This window comes from Podarcis muralis, chromosome 3 (genome assembly GCF_964188315.1).
Source record: "Podarcis muralis chromosome 3, rPodMur119.hap1.1, whole genome shotgun sequence".
NCBI lineage: Eukaryota > Metazoa > Chordata > Lepidosauria > Squamata > Lacertidae > Podarcis > Podarcis muralis.
The window spans coordinates 11,204,679-11,230,687 of record NC_135657.1 but is presented as its reverse complement, the minus strand read 5'-3'; the positions used below and the strand labels follow the sequence as shown (position 1 = coordinate 11,230,687).

General features: G+C 44.7%; 1 protein-coding gene across 5 annotated transcripts in view; it reads left to right on the top strand.

Moving 5' to 3' along the window:
- The window catches only part of CCDC85A (coiled-coil domain containing 85A), a 157,400-nt gene that overhangs the window by 98,367 nt on the left and 33,024 nt on the right, over positions 1 to 26,009 (top strand). For 2 of the 5 annotated variants that reach the window (XM_028725129.2, XM_028725128.2), the window contains exon 3: positions 21,039 to 21,115. The exons of the other annotated variants lie outside the window; for them this stretch is intronic. In XM_028725129.2, the coding sequence (XP_028580962.2) occupies positions 21,039 to 21,115 (77 nt within the window). The remainder of the gene's footprint in view (positions 1 to 21,038; positions 21,116 to 26,009) is intronic. 5 annotated transcript variants of the gene reach the window in all.

Sequence of the window (26,009 nt, the reverse complement as noted above, 5' to 3'; positions counted from 1 at the left end):
AAAGCCCTCCAGGACGTTTGGACGTTACGGTATTACCCTAAAAGTTTATTGATATTATAGCATAAACCCAAATGATTAATTATATAAGGGCTAGGAAGGGCTTAGCCCAAAATACCAGAAGGAACACCTTCTCACACACCAACCTGCCTAAGGTGCAAAGACATTACTGTATTGGCAAAGACATTACTGTATAGAAATCTCCCAGGCATTAAAAAGGTTTTTTTTTTAATGTCCATTTTTCTTTGTTTGCTATAGTTTTATGTATGCATCATTTTGCTTTCCTGAATTGTTCTAGACATAGCAGCCAACTCCTAGAGGCCTAAGTACCTTCTCCCCCCCCCCCATTAAATATTTGAGGGGGTCGTTCCCACTCCATGTTGATGGGAATTGTCATTCATATAGTGTGCATGCACTTTGTCTTGAGATCAATTATGTGAGGTGGGGCTTACCTGCCCCCCTCCAATATTTTATTCAAGTTGGAAGAGGGAGGGAAGGGGGAGAGAGAGAGAGAGAGAGAGAGAGAGAGAGAGAGATGGAGAGAGAGATGGAGGGAGAGCTCACATTTGTGCATGCCTGTGGAGTACAGAAGGGTTTTTTTAATTATTGGAGTTCAGGATTTTTACATATGTTATATTTGTTGTTGTTGTTGTTTAGCCGTTTAGTCGTGTCCGACTCTTCGTGACCCCATGGACCAGAGCACGCCAGGCCCTCCTGTCTTCCACTGCCTCCCGCAGTTTGGTCAAACTCATGCTGGTAGCTTCAAGAACCCTGTCCAACCATCTCGTCCTCTGTCATCCCCTTCTCCTTGTGCCCTCCATCTTTCCCAACATCAGGGTCTTTTCCAGGGAGTCTTCTCTTCTCATGAGGTGGCCAAAGTATTGGAGTCTCAGCTTCAGGATCTCCTTCCAATTTTAAATTTCCCGTACAATTTTTTCCCTTTTCCTCCCCCCCCCCCCCAATATCCATTGGAAGGGTTCAAACTATTATCCTCAGCCACGGGCATAGTGTCTTTAGTTTCCACCAAATGTCTTTTGTTCCAGTAGTTTTTAATGGAGTACAGAAGTTTAAGAGCCCCCCATCAGCTTTTTCCCGCATTCCTCACACTAGGCCTCCGACTGTGCCCATTCAGACAAGGCCTGGGCTTGTTAGGCACTAATTTTGTGTGTGTTTGTGTGTGTCTGTGATCCACAAGCAGACAGCCAGGAGGAAGGGAGGCAGGCAGGGAGACAGCTAGGGAGGATCGGGCAGCTCCCTCGCCTCTGAGGCTACGCTGGAGTCGGAGCAAGAAGATGAGGAGGAGGAGCCGTGTAATCGGCTATCGCTCTGCTTGCTTTACAGCGAGGCGGCAGGAGCATAGCTGTCAACTTTCAGATTTGAAAATAAGGGATCAGCAGCCTCGAAAATAAGGGATCCGCAGCCTCACCTGTCCCGGGGACAGTCTACGGGATATCTAACAATCCAGGATAGCAGCGGGAAACAGTGCTGGAATAAGGGAATTTCCTGCAAAAAAAAAGGGAAGGTTGATAGCTATGGGCAGGAGGGACGGACAGGATCCATGGCAAGCAAAGCAAAGTGAGAACCGTGTAGAGCGTGTAAGCGGCTCTCGCTTTGCTTGCTTTATAGTGCATCAGGAGGAGGCCGTGGCTCCCGTCCGTCACTCCTCCCACCTCGCTGTAAAGCAAGCAAAGCGAGAGCCACGCAAGCTTTGCTTGCTTTACAGTGAACGACGGACGGCAGCCATGGCTCCGGCGGTGGAGGCATCCCTCCGCTTGTGACTGAAGCAGCAGCTGAGGGATCCCACTGTCGTCCAGTGCATTCGCTCCATAAGATGCACAGACATTTCCCCTTACTTTTCAGGAGGAAAAAAAGTGTTTCTTATGGAGCGAAAAGCACGGTAAGCTAGGCAACAAATGGCTCCTTAAACCAAGGTTACAGTCACCAAAATGGAATATCTAGTTGCCATTTTGGGGCAAGATGGCTCTAAAGTCCTATTAAATGTTCTCAAAACTTTCCAAAATGTCTAAGTTCAAATTTTGGTACTAATTGAACAATGTTCCTATAGGATCTCCTTCCTTCCTTCCTTCCTTCCTTCCTTCCTTCCTTCCTTCCTTCCTTCCTTCCTTCCTTCCTTTCACCTGTGCTGTGGACAATAGATAGGGTATCTGTTTTATGCTTGATCACATGACTTAAGGACAGGTGGGGTGTCTTATGTGGGACTTGTGTGGAGCCCCATATACATCCCCCCCCTCCACACATTCTAACCACAGTCCTGGACCCCTCCTTCCAAAAAAACCCCCACCCTTTCCAAAGTCATTTGCATTATAAAAGAAGCCTCCATTGATACCAATGGGAGCTTTGTTTGAAAGGTGAATAGCAGCCTGTGTAAAAATATGTCTTATATTACAGAGTGCTGTTAGGGCATAATCGTGAAATGTATTGGGACCATAATTTCGATGTGACAGTAAAACTGAAGTTGTAAGTTCAGCTTGGCAGCTTGTAAAAAGAGTATCTTAAATAGCAATTTTGGAACAGCTCCTGGTACTGCAGCCCTCATGTAGGAGTTGGCCTTTATTGGAATAAAACAGAGTAATTAAAGAGGTACTATTGAAGAACTACTATTGCAAAAAGCGCTTGGAGAATAGAAATCAAAGTTCTGGTCTATAACAAGGAAACCAAAATGGATATTATATACATTTTCAAAGGGTCCCCCCCCCTCTTTTAAAAAGAAAATCAATTTGCTTTGATGCAAAGAAGTGACTATTATGTCATTTGTCATGATTGTAAAATGGTTGTATAATATGATATACTAAATCAATTTATTCTTTTTCCTGAGGGAAATTATAGATAATCTTTTGCTGTGGGTGGGTTGGAACATGAGTGATCTCTTGAGTTGTGGGGGAGGTGAGCTGTCTTATTGCTGTTTACTTTGCATAATATTTTGTTTCAAAGCAATTAGGAAAAAGCTCTATGATTTTTTTTTCATAGTGAAGATCTGTCTTAGGACTCAGCTATACAACTGCAAATCAAACATTTTAAATGTGTTGCAAAGTTCAATATACAAATGTGACACTAGATGGCAACAGTGAGCTATGTCAAATTCAATGTGTTTTTCAAAAGCATTTTCACAGCGTTTTTTTAATACGTGTGTAGATTGCACCTTAGCTTCATTAAGAAATAAATAACAATAAACTGCAATGAGGAAATCTGACAATTTTTACTTTCTCACAGTCTTCAGTTCTTCACATTTCTGCATCAGTTTGCAAATTTTTTTAATCCTCAGGAAAATTATTCAGCACTTTTGTAAGACTTTTCCCTGATATGCAAATATCTGCATGCAATTTTACCTTAAGACACACATTGTTTTGCAGGCTGTTTCCACTAATCTAATGCTTTTTTGGTGTGCTGCTTTTACTGATATATGCATTTCACTGCACATTTCACGGGACTGGATGTGCTTTTGTTTGGCTGGGTAACTGCATTGCAAAATTTGTAGAAGAGGGATTTTTTAAAAATAATATTTTTTATTAATTTTAACATATAAATTATAAAAAATACCACAAAACTTATCACTTATACAATCTTTTTAGACTTCCATCAGCACCTCTGATGATTCACCGTTTTAACCACTTCTTATGCATTTCTTAACTTTATATTGCCTTTACATCTCTTAACAAATCATCCTTCCCCTTCTCCATTTTTACAATACTTATAATAATACTCCTCACAAAGCTTCTTGCAACCCTACAAACGTTGTCTGTTCTTCACAATTACTTTTCAAATAACCCGTAAATTCACTCCAGTCTTCCGTGAATTTCTGGTCTCGCCGGTTTCGAATCCTTCCTGTTAGTTTATCTAATTCTGCATAGTCCATTAACTTCATCCTCCATTCTTCAATCGTTGGTAACTCTTCTTGCTTCCAATTTTGGGCCAGTAATATTCTTGCTGCTGTTATTGCATATAAAAAGAACTTACATTCCTTTCTATTTATGTCACTAGAAGAGGGAATTTTGAAGGGTGACTGTGTTTCATCTTTAAATGTGATCTCCTTCAAAAAAAAAAATTCCCATCCCTAATATTAAATAACATTCAAATGCCCTATAAAAACCACCATTTAAAACCCAAATATATGCTGACTGCTTGCAACATATTTCTTTTTACCTATAACTTTCTGTTGTTTATTCCTGAATTTTATTTTGGCTGCCTATCAGCATATAGCTCCTCTAAGCAGCTCTTTCCCCAAGCATATCTACATCTACATTCCTTTCTGCAGGAGCCGATTTTGTTTTCATTTGCAGTTTTAAATTGAGGTCAAGTTTCTCAGTCTCCTTTCTTAGAAATCAAAGGGAGCTTATTCCTCAATCCCTTTCTAGCCAAGCTGCATAGGAGGTAACGACTGAAAGCTGTTAGGGGGCTCGGCCTGGGATATGCCCTTTGCTTTCAGCCTTAAAGTACATGTGGCAGCAGCTGCCTTTTTCAAAAAAAGAAAGAGCTTTTCTGTTATTTATATGTTTAATACATATTTTTATGCTGCCTTTCAGCCAAAGGGTAAAAAGAAAAATAGAAAAGGTTTCCCAGGACAATGTACAACAATAAAATACAAGCCAGCAATGAAATCAATAATAAAGCAAAATAGAATCAAGTTGTACTAAAACCCAACTGCAGTAAAACAGGTCTAAAATTCAAAACTTAAAAGTGCCCCAGAAAGCAAAAAGGTTCCTTGGCTAGTGGGCTGAAGCTGAGCCTTTGTGGGTACGAAGTTCCATAAATTGAACACCAACACTGAAAAGGCCCTTCCCCTAGTTGCTGTTGTTGTTTAGTCGTTTAGTCGTGTCCGACTCTTCGTGACCCCATGGACCAGAGCACGCCAGGCACTCCTGTCCTCCACTGCCTCCCGCAGTTTGGTCAAACTCATGTTGGTAGCGTCGAGAACACTGTCCAGCCATCTCGTCCTCTGTCGTCCCCTTCTCCTTGTGCCCTCCATCTTTCCCAACCTCAGGGTCTTTTCCAGGGAGTCTTCTCTTCTCATGAGGTGGCCAAAGTATTGGAGCCTCAGCTTCAGGATCTGTCCTTCCAGTGAGCACTCAGGGCAGATTTCCTTAAGAATGGATAGGTTTGATCTTCTTGAAGTCCATGGGACTCTCAAGAGTCTCCTCCAGCACCAGAATTCAAAAGCATCAATTCTTCGGCGATCAGCCTTCTTTATGGTCCAGCTCTCACTTCCGTACATCACTACTGGGAAAACCATAGCTTTTACTATACAGACCTTTGTTGGCAAGGTGATGTCTCTACTTTTTAAGATGCTGTCTAGTTTTGTCATTCCCCAGTTAGAATTATACAATTGTAGAGTTGGAATGAACCTCTAGTCCAACCCCCTGCAATGCAGGAATCTCAGCGAAAGCATCCATAACAGATGGCCATCTAACCTCTGCTTAAAAACCTCCAAGGAAGGAGAGTCCACAACCTCCAGAGGGAGTCCATTCCACTGTTGAACAGCTCTTATTGTCAAAAGGTTTTTCCTGATTAGTTGGAATCTCCTTTATTGTAACTTGAATCCATTGGTTCAAGTCCTATCCTCCAGAGCAGGAGAAAACAAGCTTGTTCCAGCGCCCGTTCCTTGGTCCCAGCTCCTGCCAACCTAGCAGTTCGAAAGCACGCTGGAGGTGTGGTAAAACAGAGGGGACACTTATACATGTTTGGTGGTCCTGTGAAAAAAATCAAAAGCTTCTGGAACACAATTTATGCCGAGCTTAAAAAAATGTTTAAGTATAACTTTATGAAAAGTACAGGACCTTTTCTACTAGGGATAACGGACACAGGTAAAGCAAGAGAAGATCAGAAAATATTCCTCTATGCTGCAGGAGCGGCAAGGGTCCTATTTGCTAAAAACTGGGGGGGGGGGACTGTGCCAACAAAAAAGGAATGGCAAGAGAAACTTTTAGAGTATATTGAACTGGCTAGATTGACAGAGGCAATTAGAGATCACACTAGACAAGACTTTCAAAAAGCATGCGGGAAATGCAGAGAATACTTCACAAAACAGTGCCCTAAAATACATATCTGGACTTGTTTCGATTAATGTCTGCAGGAGACTTTGTGGATATTTAAGTTATAATTAGAAAAATCTTAATAATTATTCATAAAGGAAACAGTTTATAAGAAGTAAATAAGGAGGCCAGATATAGCATAAAGGAAGTCTTTTATTTGGTTGTTTGTATTGTTGTATGTTATGCTCACTGTATGTTATGTTCACGTTTAATGAAGGAGGATTTGTGTATTGGGGGTGGGGGGTTTATGCTATGTTGTAAATAAAATTCCAATAAAAAAATTAAAAAAGAAAAAGAAAGAAAGCACGCCCAAAAGTTCAAGTAGATAAATAGGTACCACTCTGGGGGGAAGGCAAACGGCGTTTCCATGCGCTGCTCTGGTTTTGGTGTTCCGTTGCACCAGAAGTGGCTTAGTCATGCTGGCCACATGACCCAGAAAAAACTGTCCATTGGCCTGTAAAGCGAGATGAGCACCGCAAGCCCAGAGTCGTCTGTGACTGGACTTAACTGTCAGGGGTCCTTTACCTTTATCATATCTCCTCTCAGTCTCCTCTTTTCCAGGCTAAACATACCCAGTTCCTTCAAACACTCCTCATGAGGCTTTGTTTCCAGACCCTTGGTCATCTTGCTTGCCCTCTTCTGCACATATTCCAGCTTGTCAATGTCCTTCTTAAATTGTGGTGCCCAGAATTGGACAGAGTATTCCAATTGTGGTTTGCAATCCATCTCATGCCTGGAGGCATATGCCCAGGAACCCACCAGTTTTTAACAGAGGTGCTGGGCTCCCCCCAAGTTCTACGCGGCAGTGCACGCATGCTGTGGAGCATGCTTGCATCACATGTGCATGCCACGGGGCATGCGCACAACATGGCAGCACATCCCCGTGACATGTGAGTGACATCTGCATGCCACGGGGTGTGTTGATGTGACACTCGCCACCGTGATGTCATGTGGCCCCGGACACTCTGTCGCGGGGTCAAGGTGGTGCACCTGCCTGAAGGACACCATGGAAACTGTCTCATTAGGGATGGGGAGAAATTTATTTCAGCTCACATTTAAAGGTGAACTTTGCTAACTTGCGCTTTCCAAAACATTATGCAAATAGAAACACAGCTGTCCTTTGAAATTTGTACCTCTCCGAATTTTGCAATTCAGTTTCTTCTAGCGAAGTGATGTGTACAAAAATGCACAGGCTAGCGTAAAGTGTGCATTTAAAGTGAAAATAAGGTACCAAAGATGCATGGAGCCAGAGAACGTTGCTTTGCAGAAATGTATACATTAGGGGGAATTGCATGCAAAGGGGTGCATTAGGAGAATTCTGCACTAAAATGCTGATGATGAGGACTTTAACAAAAAGTGGCTTAGGCCCCTTCCCCTTCCAACCTTCTTCTCATAGCCTGTTCCTTCCTTCATCCACCACTATCTACTGACAATACAATTCATTCAATGTTTAATCAGCCAATATTTCTCTGAATAGAATTTTCTGAGAAAAATACTGTTGGAGAATTTCATTCTCTCTGTGTGTGTCTACCCTCCCCTCCCCAGAATATTTGGTGAAATCTACAAATTGCTTGGAGAATTATTGGAGGCCCTTTTAGCAAATCCTTCTAAAGATGAACTAGTTGAAGCCTGCCCCCAGTCTTTCTTAACTCGCCCAGCTTTGACCAATCTCTCCTCATAGCAGAGGAGTAACCTCCCACTTTATACTTCTTTAACCTGTTCCATATAACCTCTCAGGTGATTTTTCTTTTAAAGCGTAGTGCTCCCAGAGATTTAGAATAGGAAACTTGCCCTGGGTTGAGAAATGATTTAACAGCTGTGTCCTGAATTTCCACAGGCTATGAAGTCAAGTGGGTCTCATGATACATTCATTACATCTGAGAGAGAAGGCAGATAAACACTGGCAGTAAATAACTAAAAGAGCCATTTAATTGGAGACATTGGAGCCAATACCTTGGCGCAGAACAATCGTTTGTCAGGTTTGGCTGCTGAAAAATATGGAGTGTCCTTTTGGAAATCCGTGTGCAAGTTGCAACAGTGATTGCCACGGAGGCCGGAGATTTCAGAATTGTGAAGAAGAAGAAGAGTTTGGATTTGATATCCCACCTTTCACTCCCCTTAAGGAGTCTCAAAGCGGCTAGCATTCTCCTTTTCCCATCCTCCCCCACAACAAACACTCTGTGAGGTGAGTGGGGCTGAGAGACTTCAAAGAAGTGTGACTAGCCCAAGGTCACCCAGCAGCCGCATGTGGAGGAGCGGAGACGTGAACCCTGTTCCCCAGATTATGAGACTACCGCTCTTAACCACTACACCACACTGGCTCTCATGATTTCTGGTCTAGAAATCATGATGCATGATTTCTGGGTTACAGAGTTCTAGAACCATGACACAGACATATTAACTAGTAAAACATTGTTCTCACTTTTTAATCCACTGAATGGGTGCAGTGAGGAAGACGAGGAGCCTGCCTACTGGTCATGGCAGCTGCCCTCTGCACATTTAGCTGGACAATTAGCTACTCAGCTGTTAAGCATGAAGGATCCATGCTCACAACCACACCAGACAGTTCTGTACATGTAAAGCCCATTCTTTGGCTCCCCAAAGAATTATGGAAACTATAGTTTATCAGGGGTGTTGAGAATTATTAGGAAACCCCTACTTTCCCCTCAGAGTTACAGTTCCTCTAAAGGAGGATTGGTTGGGAAACTACTCTGGGGATGGTAGCACTTTGAGGGGAATAGGGGTCCCGTGATAACTCTCAGCATCCTTAAAAAGCAGAGCTCCCAGAATTCTTAGAGGGAAGCCATGACTGTTTCTAGTGCTATGATACTGCTCTAAATACATAGTGTGAACGTGACCTATATTAGGATTTTAATCACAACACTGATTAAATGACTGGACCTTCTACCTTTGTGGCTTTTGTCCCTTATGTTCAGTACTATTTTTCTAGAAAAAGAGGTGGCAGATCTCACAACGAACACCTCTCTCGTTCTCTTAGAATGGCAATGGTGGCAGAACTCACAACGAACACCTCTCTCGTTCCCTTAGAATGGCAATGGTGCCCACCTGAGAAGTGTGGGAACTGAGTTCTAGCGAGTTCCGGCTGAAAAAAAGGCCCTGCTTATGGTAAAGTAGCTGTGTTGACAAGGGTGGGTGTGCTTGTGTGTGTGCACGCTACACAAAAATCACGATGCGGGGAAAAACCATGAAACCAATCAATGCCTCTACATAGCTCCATCCTTATTTCAGACATTGTGATATATCAGAATATCACAGTGTTTAACTGGTGACAAATGATGTTGTTGAAAACCAGATATTGCCCATACCTACTGTTCACTTCTACATAGTTTCCATCCTTATTTCAGACTTCATGATATATAGGTATATTGTGATGTTGCCCGGCCCTAGTATCCAGACTCTGCCTCTCTTGGGAGAGCTGGATATCCCCTGCTCTCTTCATGAGCTGAAGAATGCCATCAACTCTCAGGCATGTGGTAAAATCCCAGAACAGGATGAAATCTGAACAGAATTCCCGAAAGCTGTCTCTAGTTCCTCCCTCATGATGGACCGCCATGGCCATCTCTCACAGTGTTTGCAGCAAGGATCAGAGCCACAATATATGTGCGACTCCGACACTGTGACAAGAACAAAGCTGACTGCCATGACTGTAACAACTACAGTGGAATCTCACTGTCGAGAACTGTGGGGGAAGCCCTCACCTGTGAAGTTCTCAACAGATTACAGTCGCTCGCTGAAAGGGTCCATCCCAAGTCACAATGTGACTTTAGAGCTCAGAGGTCAACAGACGACATGATTTTCTCACTGAACCAGATGCAAGAGGAGTGATGCCCCTCATATACCACCTTCACAGACCTGAGAAAGGCCTTTGACCTCATTAGCTGAAAAGGACTCTTCGCATAGCTCGCCTAAGCTTCACAAGATGATTCCACGAGAACATGCATGGCACCGTCCAGTAGGATGGCTCATTCCTGGCCTCTTTCCCTACAAAGAGTGGTGTGAAACAGGGCTGACCCAACTCTCTGGGGCATATTCTTCTCCTGGTTGCTCTCATTGGCCTTCAGCTCGACTGAAGATAGTGTGTGCCTCCATTCAAGGAGTGACAGGAGTCTGTTCAACGTGCGACAAGACGAAAGTGCAGTAGGTCCTTATCTGAGAAATGTCGTTTGCAGATGACACAGCCTTGACAGCGCACTCTTAAAAAAGCTCTTCTGAGACACATCAACTGTTCATTAATTTCAATTAGTGTACTCTGGGCACAGCTTAGTTGGAGACAGCCCTCTGTTTGGATCCAGTGGGGTGCCATTTTGAGTCAAGATGGCCGACTGAGCCTCTCATAACCATTGATTTCGAAACAGCAACGATCCTTTGGTTTCTTGGAATTTCCTAGCAATGCTTCTAGAAACATTTTTTTAAAAAGAGAACAAAATACTTCAAAAAAGTCAGGCTCATCTATATATGGAGGAAAGCATTAAACACCTCCTGGCTCTTTGCCACATCTCTGATAGAAATCAGATCACTTTGTCTCTACTTTAAAATAGTCAGGAAATCTGATCACGGATCTGTTTTTGCCCCTTGGCTCTCTCTCTTTATCTTTAAATTTAAACATGGAAAGGACCCCTTGGATGCAATTTTTGGCTATCTTTGACAAATTGGCCATTAAAATCCTATTAATGTGGTAGATAGCAATAGGGGTGGTGGTGGCAGGGGGGCATTTTTCTTGGTGCAAGTCAGACGCCAGCCTGCCTTCCGTTCCTCGGTGTGGATTCAGCAGAGAAATACATAAAAACCTTCTTGATGTAGGAAGGAGTCACTCTCAAGTACCCTCTTTTTCCATTCCTTCCCTAATAGTAGCAATTACTGAGCACTGAGTCTCGGAGACAGCTGAGACTCGTACGCTTTACTCCTTGGCGCGATGCCAACGTCTGAAGAAAATTACAAGTCTCTCCCTCCCCCCCCCAAAAAAGCTTCCTGTAGCATAAACAAAACTAAATGAGGCACATCAACAACACCACAAAAAAAGAGCGATCGGGCAGGAGGGGTGCTCAAATTGCCGCTGCCTCCTTTGGTCAAAGACTAGATCGGTATTGATAGTCCAAGATTCCAAGTCTGGGATTAGATACCTTTGGCTTTCTGGATACTGTTGGACTCTAACTCCTATGAGCTCCCAGCCAGCATCACTAATGGTCAGGGGTGATGGGACTTAGAGTAGAACAATGCCTGGGTGTCTCCCAGGTTCCCCACACCAGTCCTAAGGAATGCCAGAGCAGTTTCCCAAACTTCTGGACTACTGCAATGCACTCTACATGGGGCTACCTTTGAAGGTGACCCGGAAACTACAACTAATCCAGAATCGGCAGCTAGACTGGTGACTGGGAGCGGCTGCCAAGACCACTTAACACCAGTCCTGAAAGACCTACATTGGCTCCCAGTACGTTTCCGAGCACAATTCAAAGTGTGGTGCTGACGTTTAAAGCCCTAAACAGCCTTGGCCCTATATACCTGACGGAGCGTCTCCAGCACCATCGTTCAGCCCGGACACTGAGGTCCAGCTCCGAGGGCTTTCTGGCGGCTCCCTCACTGCAAGGAGTGAGGTTACAGGGAACCAGGCAGAGGGCCTTCTCGGTGGTGGCGCCTGCCCTGTGGAACGCCCTCCCATCAGATGTCAAGGAAATAAACAACTATCTGAAGTTTAGAAGACACCTGACGGTGTCTTCTATCATTTTTATCATGTTTTTAAAATTCTGTTGGGAGCCACCCAGAGTGGCTAGTGAAACCCAGATAGATGAGTGGGGTATAAGTAATAAATTGTTGTTGTTGTTGTTACAGTGGTACCTCGGGTTACATACGCTTCAGGTTACATACGCTTCAGGTTACAGACTCCGCTAACCCAGAAATAGTACCTCAGGTTAAGAACTTTGCTTCAGGATGAGAACGGAAATCGTGCGGCGGCAGCAGGAGGCCCCATGAGCTAAAGTGGTACCTCAGGTTAAGAACAGTTTCAGGTTAAGAACGGACCTCCAGAACGAATTAAGTTCTTAACCCGAGGTACCACTGTGTTATTACGTCTCAGCCTAACCTATCCCACAGGGTTGTTTGGGGGGTTAAATGAGTGGGGAGAACCATACATGCCACCTTGAACTTCTTGGAGAAAAAGGTGTGATATAAAGGTACGTCATAATCATAACGCTATCAGTGGGTGCTAGTTATGATGGCGCCACATTGGCTGCCTCCAAACTAGGCTATTCAAAAAGTGAAACAAAAATGGCTTCTAGAGGCTGTAACAGGCTTTGTCTTTGCTGACACACCAGAGCAGGATGGGTCTGGTGCTCTCTCCAAAACCAAAGTGAGCTCGCCTCCGAACGAGACGAAGAAAGAGAGGAACGCTCTCACCCTCCCACTTTCCAGACAAGTGAGGGATAGCAGTTCTCCTTTTCCTCCTCCAGATAAAATTTGTGCCGCTCGCATGAGACCAAGATGGAAGTGAACTGGGGAGCGAGTCGGTTGCCTAGCAGCAAGCTATGGCACGGTCTCTCTGCCCATCACCTTTGCTCCCACAAAACAGGCCCCAAGCCAGCCCCTCAGGGAATACTTGGGGACCAGGCATTTGATCAAATTAAAACCTCATTAAAGACCCAGATTCCAAATCTGTAAATCTCTTGATTAAAGAATTAATTGATTAAGCACACTGATGAATCGATAAATGCTTTCAGCCCTGCTTGTCTTTCAGCAAATTACCACAGAAAGTTGGCAGAGGAATAAAGCTGCTTTAAGAACGTAATTGGTCATGTTTCGGAGTGAACTGGATAACCTTTTGAGGCTTCCCACAGCGCTCTAAAGTGCCTGCAATTCATGGGCATCCTTCCTCCTCCTCTGGAATAATTGGGCTGCTTTTTGCATTTTTTTGGGTAGGGTTTGGGAAGCAGGTGGTACATAAGCACTTCCCGAGTGAATTATATAAGAGCAGGATGCAAGAGCAAAAAAGTCCTTGCCCCCAGGCGTACAGTCTAAAAGACGTGAAGCGAAGGGAAAAAGGCATGGGGAGGGAAGAGGAAGAAAGCAAACTCATGCACCCATTCTTAAAGTTAAATAGCACTTCTTATAGCTATTGTTTTGCCCTTCTGAGAAAGGAGTACAAAGAGACTTGTGTAGTTTCTTTCACTTTACCCTGTGGGGTAGGTAAGGCAAGGGGGGGGGGAGTGTATCAGGGTAACACCCCAGGTACTCCTATGGGTGAGGCCCAGGGAGGAAGCAGTTCCTTTAGGGGTTTGAAGAATGGAACTTGAAATATACTCGGAGTCGAGAGTGGATTTTATGCTCTTTATTCAGCTCATAGTGGTGAGGAGGAATGGAAGTTCCCCCAGAATGTCTGCTTTATATACATTATTTACAGAATGGGCCCCACGTGATTGGCTAATTCCGGGATTCTCCTGTAAGCCAATCAGGTTGCGGATTCACTTCCACCTGGAGCTGGATTGGGTGGCTCCTGTGGACCAATCAGACTGCTGCATTCTGGGTCCTATTGTTCTAGGACCAATCAGACTGCTGCATTCTGAATCCTGTTGAACTCAGTACATAACAGAATTCTGTGCTGAAAAACTGAGTAGGTTCTCTTTTCCTGGAGTTGCTTCTAGGCAATCTGTTTTTTTGAGCATTCATTCTGATTCGTTTGCGGGGAAGTTAGATTAGGCTGTGTTAACGTCAGTGCTTCTCCACACTTTCCAGTGCATTTTCCTGTCTTATCACACACACACACACAAAATCAGATCTTAGGGAGTGGAGAAATGGTTTGTTGAGCAAGACCAGGGGTAGGCAACCTAAGGCCCATGGACCACAAACAGCCCATGGGGGTCATTTAACCGGCTCCTCGAGCTGCCCCCAAACTGAGCCGCCCGCCTGGCGAGTCCCCACGCGCTGTGCTAAACCGGCGCAGTGCGGCACGGGGACTCGCTTGTGCAGCGCTGGAAATCTCGTCTGCGCAGATGCTGGAAATCTCGTCTGTGCAGATGCCGAAAATCACGGGCACGTGCGCTCTGCTGGAGTGAACCGGCCTGGGCAAGGTAAACCTTGCCGACCCTTGGGTAAGACCTTCTTGTATTTGACTGAATCCCACCTGAAAATGATGACATTCTGGAAGCCCTGACTATGTTCCTGTCTCAGAAAGGGCCTAATAATAATAATGATTTATTATTTGTATCCCGCCCACCTGGCTGCGTGTCCCCAGCCACTCTGGGCGGCTTCCAACAAAGATTAAAAATACATTAAAATGTCACATGTTAAAAACTTCCCTGTTTTCTAAATGTCAGGTAGTTGTTTATCTCTTTGACATCTGATGGGAGGGCGTTCCACAGGGCGGGTGCCACTACCGAGAAGGCCCTCTGTTTGGCTCCCCGTAACTTGGCTTCTCGCAGTGAGGGAACCGCCAGAAGGACCTCGGAGCTGGACCTCGGCATCTGGGCAGAACGATGGGGGTGGAGACACTCCTTCAGGTGTGGGTTTAGTTTGTGGGTTGTCACCACGTTTTGTCCTCTATTACTCTCCTGGCTCCAAGCATGTGCTTGGCTCCTAGATGCTCCTTGCTGGTTCTCCGTCACCTTAAATAGCTCAGCGCCTCTTGCAGATGCTTCCAAGCATCTGGATATCCCATCTGCTTCCTGCTCACCTTAGCTTCATTACGATGCTCCATCACTGCTACGGAGCCAAGTCAAACCTAATTTGATTGGCTGCTTTTGCAAGAGTTGTGTGGGCTCTACAGGCCTCAGTTTGTGTGTGGGGACCTCTAGAGGCAGAAAGGGAGCCGGAAAAAGGAAAAAGGAGAGAAAGGGCTGGAAGAACATGTGTGTGAGAGAGAGGAGGGAGGAGAGGAGAGGAGAGTTGGATTCAGCACAGGTGTTACAGAGTTGGACATAGCAAGAAGTCAGAAGTTCACAATATCTTTAGCCCATGGCTCAATCTGTGAATCAGAGGTTAGAATGGAAAAAAACGGGCGTTTGCCCTGGGCAGAAACAATGCGCCTTGCAGGAAAATGTTCATCAAAGTTGTTTTGTTATTTATTTTATTGGCTCTGGATTTCTAAATGATTTTGTAGCTGAAATGTAGAAATTCAATGCCAAGAGCGGCAAATGTCTTCAAAATGTTGTACCATTCTCTGCCAAGAAATATTTCAAACCGAAAGGAGGGTGAATGTGACCATTCCTCTTTATTAGTTAAGTCTGGCTTGTATAAAAGTCAGTGTGCTGGACAAGGGCTAGGGTTACCCAGGTTTAAATTTTCAGTAGGGATGGAGGGTTTTTAATAATAATAATAATAATAATAATAATAATAATAATGGTTTGGTTTGTATTTTAATGGAAAGTTTCCTAATTGGCACTAAACAGTGTGCAAAGCAAAAGTCATATTTACTTTGGAATTCACACTTTTCGGAATTTTGCAAGGCAGCTTTCCAGTATGTGTACAGAAATGTTTTTCTTAGCGGGGAGAGAGAGCTCATCAAAAAAAATAAATCAACATTAAAAATAGCATTATATATACACACAGCTTTATTTCGGCCCATAGACCGCATTATATAATATGTGCATTTAAAAGTATGGTAGCTGGTAGCTCGGTTTCCCACAATGCAGTGCTCCATTGGGTGGCATTGTGGGAAATGTAGATGGAGGCTCCCACAAGCTGTGACTGCCATCACTACCAGGGTAACGTCTGAGATGACCCATCCAGAGGATTCTTTGCCACAACCTTCTCACACCTTGAGCTGTCCTAAACGGCAACATGGAGACAAAATTTCCCAATTGAGCCCTGCTTAGGACTAAAAAGGAGGTGGAGAAAAAGGCTGACTCCTTCCATAAGAACCCAGGATTAAAAATACCTAATTACATAGTGATGTATAATTACTGGCAGTGTCTGCAAAGTGTGCGCGTTCAGAGGAGGAGTAAACTGCACCTGTTGGCTGGGGTATAAAAATAACTGTTTTGACTAGAAAAGAGATAAATCTGGATGGAAGGGGAGGATGTAATTCTGAATGTAATTTGGTTAGCAAAGGATAAAGCTTACAAGTGCTAAGGCTTCATTTAGCAATCATCAGAGGCACATACTTGGCTCCGAGTTCCAGTGAATTAACAACAGCGCTACACACACACACACACACACACACACACACACACACCACAGAGAGAACGTTTTGTTCCAGAAAGAAATGAGCAAATCAAATGGTCACAGACTTGTAATTACTGATGAGAGAGAAATAAGCTGGTTAAGATGTGGCAAAGGTAAAAGTGGGCTGTTGTTTACATTTTGGGAGGAGGGAAGAAATGTGATTGAGAAAACGTTTTAAGCCCCGCTGATTCACCAAAGACAAACTGCTTAAAAAATGCTTCCTTATTTGGTATGAATTTGCACCTTCGCAGCACTTCTGCAAAGGGCTTTCTCTTCTACTATACCCATTCTACAGACAGGAATTTGAGGCTGAGAGATCCTGAATAACCCAAGTGACCACAGACCTCCCACATCACAGCTTGGCCCTCAGTATGTAGGAGGGTCATCACAGCTGGCTGCAGGATGTCTGTACAAAACCCAGTTCAAACACAGACTCAATACCTGGCTTTGCGATATCCGTTCTTTCATTTCTCCCAACTAACTTCTCAAGGGCTGAAATGGCGCCATTATGATTCCAAGGTTCCATCGCTCATTGCAACGATGTGCATTTATATCTTTCCCTTCTTATGTATTTTCTTCCTCTTATATGTTGTCCTATGCACTCCTAGGCATTATGAGGAGAGACTGGATTGGGGAGAAATCTGATTCGATTTGCATTTAAGGGGAGGCCTACCTATTTTGCACTTCCCAGAACAATATGAGAGCCAAAACACGGATTCTCAGAATTTTGCAGTGCAGTGCTCCAGCAGAATAAGTGTTCAAAAATGTGTCTTATCGGGGGAGAGTGTGGCTAAAAATGCACAGGTTAGTGAAAATGATGGGCATGAAAGCAGGAATGACACTGTTATGTACTGAGTTGAATAGCATCCAAAATGCAGCAGTCTGATTGGTCCTAGAACAATAGGATCCAATATGCAGCAGTCTGATTGGTCCTAGAACAATAGGATTCAGAATGCAGCAGTCTGATTGGTCCTAGAACAATGCAGCAGTATGATTGGTCTGCAGGAGCCACCCAATCCGGCTCCAGATGGAAGTGAATCCACAACCTGATTGGCCTACAGGAGAATTCCGGCATTAGCCAATCACGTGCAGCCCATTGTGTAAATAATGCATATAAAGCAGATACTTTGAGGGGACTTTCATTCCTCCTCACTACTATGAGCTGAATAAAGAGCATGAAATCCACTCTCGACTCTGAGTATATTTCAGACACATATGGGAATTCTATTGGCAGTGAGTTGCACTGGGCAAGTTACCACACCAAAGGCTCAGTCTCTGTAAAGGCTGACTGAAATTAGGCCTGTGGAGGACCACTCACATGGCCCCATCAGGAGATCAAGGTGGAGCGTGAGGAATAAGGTGGTCCTGCTGGTATTTTGGGCTCAAGTTGTTTAGGGCTTTTTGGATGAACACGAGATCCTTGAACCTTTCGCAGAGGCAAGCTGACTACCAGCACTCCTCTTCCCCAAAAGAAGCAACATGTTGCTAGTTAGTAGTTTTTTCTAACATCACACGGCCATTTGCAAAAGGGCTTTGCAATACGTAGCTGCGTCACGAGGACAAGCCATCGAGAACAGCAGTTTTCAGTTTCAACCATTAGTTTAAAACCAACAGCAGCTTAAGAAAACAAAACAAAACTCCAGTCACACACAGCACATTTACCTGGGGTGAAAACAACTTCGGCGTTCTCTTAAAAGCTAGCGGTAATGAGGCCCTATGAACTTTGGGGCATTCCAAAGGCACTAAAAAGGTTTGGTCCTCAGTATCCACCCATCTTGGGACGTGGGTGGCCCTGTGGGTTAAACCACAGAGCCTGGGACTTGCCGATCAGAAGGTTGCCGGTTCGAATCCCCGTGACGGGGTGAGCTCCCATTGCTCAGTCCCTGCTCCTGCCAACCTAGCAGTTCGAAAGCACGTCAAAGTGCAAGTAGATAAATAGGTACCACTCCGGTGGGAAGGTAAATGGCGTTTCTGTGCGCTGCTCTGGTTTGCCAGAAGCGGCTTAGTCATGCCGGCCACATGACCCGGAACTTGTACACCGGATCCCTCAACCAATAAAGTGAGATGAGGACTGCAACCCCAGAGTTGGTCACGACTAGACCTAATGGTCAGGGGTCCCTTTACCTTTACCTTTTTATCCACCCATCTTAACAGCATGTATTTGGTATCACCTCTCTCTCTCTCGCTGGAGAAGGGCCATAACTCAGTGTTACAGCATCTCCTCAGCTTCAGTCCCCAACATCTTCAGGTAGAGACTTCTGCCTGAAACCTTGCTTCCAATACAGTGTTGACAATACTGCCGGTGGTCCAAGCACTGGTCTGACTTGACAGAAGACCTATGTTCCCTTGTCTCTGTATTGAGTCAGCACCGTTGTGGGCAATCACAGCAGTGGCCAACTAGCACACATTGGAGAACTTTGCTGCCACCACCCGTCATCTTCTAGTAAGCCCACGCACCTGCCTCTCTCCCCATCTGGTGGTAAAAAGAGGAGCGTGGCGTGACTCTCCACATGTATGGAGGACACCAGGAACCTGGAACTGGCCCTGGGTGCAGGTACCCAATGTGACCTGATCTCCAAACTGTCAGCCCACCTGGATGTGCTGAAAGAATGGATTTCCTCCCGTGAAAACTTGCCAGTGGTGTGCGCCAATTTCCCTGAGTTGTCCTAGGTTCACTCATCGCTTGCTGTGACGACTCTTAGCGCATCAGAGTGCATGAAACCTCAGCTCACCTCTTTCCCTGCTGTCCCACAGCCCTATTTTTAGCCTGTTTACCGCACACTGTATATTAATCACTTCTGACAAACCACAATAGATTTGCCATCTCGGTCTTTCGCAATTCACACGCAGTCCCGGTGCGTGCGCATATTGAAATCTCCGGCGAGCTGCAGAATGGGAAGGAGCGAAACCTTGCATGCTGCCATTCATTTTTATTTCATAGGTTGCCTGGCAGGTGAGGTGATCTGGATATAATAGAGCTGCCACCTCAGCAGCAAAAACAAGTCTGCCAACTCCTGTTGAGCTCACGGCTTTGCTGTAGCCACATTCCTGCTCTTAAATCCAACAATCGCCCTAGGGAAGGTGTAGTACATCTGCTTGGCATGTAGAAGGTCTCCGGTTCAGTCCCCAGCATCTCCAGGTAGGCCTGGGGAAGACTCCTGCCTGAAGTCTTCAGGAGTTGCTGCCAGTCAGCGTGGGGAATATTGACCTAGATGAACCTTTACGGCAGCTGACTATATTCCTATGAAACATATATTTCGATTCCATATTTTAGAGAGATTGTTGTTATCATCATCAATGTTAACTTGAAAAGGCAGTTTACAAAGCTTAAAAGACCCACCTGCAGAGACATGAACAGCAGTGATAAAATGGTAGGTTTTATGTATTTATTTTTAAATAAAACCCAAACCCATCAATTTCACTAATGGATAAGTAGCAGGAACAGATACATATACATAAATAAATAGCTCAGGAGATGTTCAGGAATTACCCACAAGGGCTAACGCAGGCCGCTACAGAGTTAGCCTTCAAAATGTTTCTAGAATTAAAGTCCTGATATTAAATAACTGCACTATATGGAGACAGCTACAGCAACTTGGGGAAACCCAAATTCTCAATGTACCCATTCTCCCCCAACTTCAACAATGCCCACTAATAGCAAAGCTGGGCTTTGAAAGAACTGAGGCTGTCCAAGGTGTTGCCTCTAGATCACTGAAGAACTCAGAATTGTTTTCTGTTAAGGCACAGCAGTGGAGGATTTAACCCCCCCCCCCAAAAAAAAAAACCCTAGCAAGTTTTATTTAAGATTTTTAAGAATCCTACCTTGCTCTGCTTTAATTACAGGAAAGCTGCTCTTTGCAACCCTGCAGGCTGCGTTCTAGACAGCCTCGCGTTGAGAGGCCAGCAAAGCCTTTCGGAGGACAAAAACAAACATCAGAAAGAAAGTCCAGTATGAAGCTGTACATATTTCAAAAAACGAGTAACTAAGAATTCAGTGCACCCTATAATGAATGAATGAATGTGTGTGTGTGTGCTGTGGCAGTTCATAACATAAAATGCCTTACTCAGCTGTCTCTTAATTATTTTAAGCTAAGAAAGAGACAACAATTTCTTCTCTTATGGAGAAAAGTGAATCCCTTTTACTTTCTGCACAAAAACAACCCCTGGACCAATTTATCTGCAATTTGGCAGGCTTAATCTATACGCGAGGTGCTCCTGTGCCTGTAAATTTCAGCCACTCTGGCCAAAGTTGGAGAAGGTCTAGCTGTTTTTAATTCCCCATTACGGTGAATGGGAGAACAGATTCACTCCTCCTTTTACACAGAATGGCTCAGAATCTGAAACACAGCTCAAAGCAGAGAGTTCACAGGGTGATTCAGAAACAGATTGGATGTGTGTGTTTTTTAAGACACATATGCAAAGTGGATCTGGGAGCATGTGTGTCCCTCTAGTTTTTAGCATGTGAATCTGAGCATGGACACCTCATGCTTCTGCATCACCCAGGGCGAGAAATGTGACTTCCAAACTGTGCCTTGAGACCAGTAGTTTAGATCCTGCATAGACAGAGGGGGGAAATGAGTCGACAATACCCAAACTTTGAAGGCTTAGATGGCTTCTAGCTGCAGCCGACACTTGGAAATGCAAATCCAGAGAGCGCGACAGAACAGAATGCTTTTTCCATATATCTTAGAGTAATTGCATAGGTGCTGTTCAGAAGACACCCAGCCAGAAATCACCTGTCGGTGACTAATTCTGATTTCGGGTGTGCCAAAGTAGACGTGTATATAATCAGAGTTCTTTTCTTTTGTCTTTTTTTAATTTTAGAATCAACCTTGTCCTATGTTAGGCAGCTGGAAGCAAGAGTAAGACAGCTGGAGGAGGAAAATCGCATGCTGCCCCAGGTGGGTGATTTCCTATTGCTAGGTACACTAGCTCAGGTCCCTAGCTAGAATATCGGCACAGGTTCCTTTTGTTGGTGTTTCGCCCCATCACACTGAGTATCAAAGCCTTGGTTGAGCAGTTGAGCTTGAATGAATCTGAATGTGTTTCATGAGACAGGTAGCCAATTTACTTGCCATCAGGGTTCGCTGGGGTCAGCATCCCAAGCGACAACAGGATCAGGGCCTCCAAGTTCATCAAGGAGGAAGCCTTGAGGCTGATGAGGAGCCGGAGGTAGATGCTGTAGCCAAAGCAGACCAAAAAGGTCTTAAGTGACAGGTTCAGGGTGGAAAGAAGAGTCTGAGAAGGATCTCTGGTTGCAGGTCCTAAGGCTGATACTTTATAGAACTAGGTGGTACTCTGTGGGGTCCCTGGGTCACCTGACCAGTGCTGAGTCAGGTGGTATGGCTTGCAGTATAGCTGACATCATGTCTCTGGGTAACCCAGTACGGTCCACAGGGGAGAAGGAACTTGCGCCCAATTGGTAGGAGTCCTGATTTAAAAACTCATGTTGAATGATGGTTTCCTGTAATAGTGAACTCAGGTGTGGTGAAGGGTGCCGGCAGAATTGGAGCCAACATGACAAGTCTTAAGCAAGACCCTTCCTTCTGCTGCAACAGAGCTACCCCCCTGGAAATGGATTGCACAGGAGACCTCCCATTGAGCCACAGTGCACAGTTGCATGATGGAATTTGCCACCACCATATGTAGCGATGCCACCAATGTAGACAAGCAAACTCATAGAGGATGAGGTCATGGATGCTGGTCATGGAGGTCATAACAGACTTCTGTGATGGAGCTCTCCCCTCCTCTCTGGTTTCCCGCAGTACCTCATGCTTCCTCAAGATATGCTTCAGAGAATTGGAGGACCTCCTGGATCAGATTTTGAGAGTCTGCCCAGAGGGGAAGGGGAAGTCCCATTGCACGAGTGGAACTCCATGCATGCTGTGTGGGACACAAGCCATGATAGTATCAGAGGATCCGGAGGCAGTTTCTGGAGAACAACAGTGAGAGAGGGGGGTTGTCTTCAAGTTCTGCTGGTGGACTTCCATAGGCATCTTGTTGACCACTGTGAGAACAGGGATCTGTTCTGGATGATCCTTTAGTTCAATCCAGCAGGCTTCTTCTTATGCTTTCACTGTCCCTTCCGTAATAGCCCTTCCGGTTGTTTAGTGCAATGACTCATTCCTGTCTACCCTTTGGTACCCCTCTGATCACATCTGTGAAGAATGGACCTCCTTCCTTTGTAAAAGTGGACTTAGCAGCACGGTGCTTGGTTCCTCTGTGGGCGATTTCTCCCACGCTGGTATAAGGGAATGAGAGAAGCCTTTCCACCCACGTGGTTAACAACCAGATGATGTGGGCAGCAGCAGGGCCACCGCTGCATGCAGATGACTTCACACATTCCCTTACTTGTGTGAGATCCACCGCCAAGAGAACAGCAAGTAAATATGCCAGGGGTGTTTGTCTGTCATATTCTTGAGGCGGTTGTGAAATGGTGGCAGCGGTAGTCCTTTTGAAGTGCAGCTTTCGGCACTTTGTGAGCTGAGCTAGTCTTGGTTTTAAGCACAAATCTCTCTTTCAAGAAAGCCGAAACCTCCCGTTCCAGCAATCAAATGCGCTCGCATCCTTTTGTTTTAATTTCTCATTAATGAACACCGTCAAGCACATGCGCTTGGGGTGTTCCAGATTAAATGCTTTCTCACGCTTTATCTTTGCCCTCCTCCCCCTTCCCCAAATGTTGCTACTTCGCTAGCAAAATCTCACTGGAGGCTCAAACCTGTGTTGTGGAATGAATTTTTGATTAAAAGAAGTCTAAAGTTACAAACGGCCGGCTTCAAGCGTTCATGGATTTGTCGGTCTTCTTTTCTGTCTTCTTTCTAATCATATTCTATGGAGAGCTTTGGACGTTGGAGAATGTCTTCCAAAACCCCATTGCAGTAATCCAAATTTCAGCTGTCACGGCACAAATAATTAGCACGGTTCTGGAGCTTTCACGTCTAAGCTTTTTCAGGTGGGATTGGAGGGTGGGAAAAAGTGGAAGAAGAAACTCAACATTTCCAGGAACAGGTTAAAGTTAAAAAACAAACAAATCAGAGGTATTAAATGTGGGAATGGCAGTGTTCCCTATACGGCCTAGGACCCTCGTACCTACAGGACCGCCTCTCCTGGTATGCCCCAAGGAGGACCTTATGGTCTGCAAATAATAACAGCTTGGGGATCCTGGGCCTCAGGGAGATTAGGCTGGCCTCGACCAGGGCCATGACCTTTTCGGTCTTGGCCCCGGCCTGGTGGAACGCTCTGCCACAAGAAATCAAGGCCCTGCGGGATTTGACATCTTTCCGCAGGGCCTGCAAGATGGAGTTGTTCTGCCAGGCCTTTGGTCAGCGCTCAGCCTGACTCCCCTTCTCTTTTTGTATAAGAACTTGTATGAAAGTGGCCTCCCAGGATTCTCACAGGCCCAATAAGAACAGCATTAACAGTTGGCCCTGATGAACATTTACTGCAGAAAGCCTTCTAATTAGATTTTAATTTGATCCTGACTTGTTTTTAGGAGGTAATTTAATTATTGTTTGATTTTATACCAATGTTATATATTAGATGTTAGCCGCCCTGAGCCCAGTTTCAGCCAGGGAGGGCAGGATACAAATAAATAATAATAATAATAATAATAATTATTATTATTATTATTATTATTATTATTATTATTATTATTATTATCATCATCATCATCATCATCATCATCATTATCATCATGACTAAACTTCTTTTTAGAGGAAATTTCCTGACCCCTGCAGCTGGTGGCTAGCTGGCCTGCCATGTTATCATATTATTGTAGGAGGCATCGATCAGAATTTATTTTGAACCACCAATTTGAGTGCAAATGATCCCCAGGCCTGCAAAACAAAAGGATGTAAAATGAGGAACATTCCTTCTGATGTAGCTTACAGTTCACTTTAAGCTAAAAAGTTCATACAAAGGTTATGCAGACCCAGGCTAGAACCATGTGAGGAATGAGCTGTGAGTAAACTAAACCCACCTGACCATTTGAACATGCGAGAATCTTGGCAAGGAAGCTAGATATCCTCGCATGCTAGCTCAGGGTCAGGTCAGTGTCACCCACGAAAGCTGTGAAGCTGTCAACTGGGGAAGTATGTTATCTCTTGGCAAGGGATCTAAGAGGAATGATGGAAGCCAGATTTTTGACCAATTGGGGCTTCCCACATCATATATGGCTTGTCTTTTGACCAATAAGACATTTTCGTGTCTTCTCTGTGAAGGAGGAGGGAATCATAGAATCATAGAATCATAGAGTTGGAAGAGACCACAAGGGCCATCGAGTCCAACCCCCTGCCAAGCAGGAAACACCATCAGAGCACTCCTGACATATGGTTGTCAAGCCTCTGCTTAAAGACCTCCAAAGAAGGAGACTCCACCACACTCCTTGGCAGCAAATTCCACTGTCGAACAGCTCTTACTGTCAGGAAGTTCTTCCTAATGTTTAGGTGGAATCTTCTTTCTTGGAGTTTGGATCCATTGCTCCGTGTCCGCTTCTCTGGAGCAGCAGAAAACAACCTTTCTCCCTCCTCTATATGACATCCTTTTATATATTTGAACATGGCTATCATATCACCCCTTAACCTCCTCTTCTCCAGGCTAAACATGCCCAGCTCCCTTAGCCGTTCCTCATAAGGCATCGTTTCCAGGCCTTTGACCATTTTGGTTGCCCTCCTCTGGATACGTTCCAGTTTGTCAGTGTCCTTCTTGAACTGTGGTGCCCAGAACTGGACACAGTACTCCAGGTGAGGTCTGACCAGAGCAGAATACAGTGGCACTATTACTTCCCTTGATCTAGATGCTATACTCCTATTGATACAGCCCAGAATTGCATTGGCTTTTTTAGCTGCCGCGTCACACTGTTGGCTCATGTCAAGTTTGTGGTCAACCAAGACTGACTACAGGCTATAAAAGCCTGCAGCAAGCTGTATACAGGGCCTCAGTCCGCCTGGACTGGGGACCATAACTAAAGTTATGAAATAAAGGTGATTTTCCTCGAACTCTTATTTGTCTGTTGTTTATCAGAATACCCTTGCTTACTTCATTATTATTACATCAATATTGGTAATTTGTTAACCTCCTCCTAAATGCACCACCGGACAATGACGGCCTGACACCTGAGCCACTGCTGCTTACAAACAAGAATTGGGTGTTCAGTAGGGTGGTTTATAAAAGAACCTTTTATTTTAAAATGCCTGCTCCAAATGTCTTATGTTTCCTTCTCTTTCCTATGTCGTGAAGGCTGAAATTTCAATGCAGGGGAGCAGGGTCAAGATATTAACTAATATGTATGAAATTTCAGATACAGTGGTGCCTCGGGTTACATACGCTTCAGGTTACAGACTCCGCTAACCCAGAAATAGTACCTCGGGTTAAGAACTTTGCTTCAGGATGAGAACAGAAATCGCATGGCAGCAGTGCGGCAGCAGCAGGAGGCCCCATTAGCTAAAGTGGTGCTTCAGGTTAAGAACAGTTTCAGGTTAAGAACAGACCTCCGGAACAAATTAAGTACTTAATTTGTTCCACTGTACCACTGTATAGCTATATAATCCCTAGTGTAGTAAGATGCCTTTGAAGCAGGCATTTTTTTTAAAAAAAACAGTTTTTAATGAACCAATGAACCGCCCTGCTCCCCACTGCATTTCCTCTCTCCCTCTCCTTCCCACTAAGTGGAAGCATCCGTTGGGAGGGTGCAATGTTGAGTGCAATGCATCAATTGGAAAGGTGCTGTGCATTATTTCAGATGCATTGCTGGGGAAAAGATGGTGCCACTCCTCCCAGACCTACACCTGTTCTAGA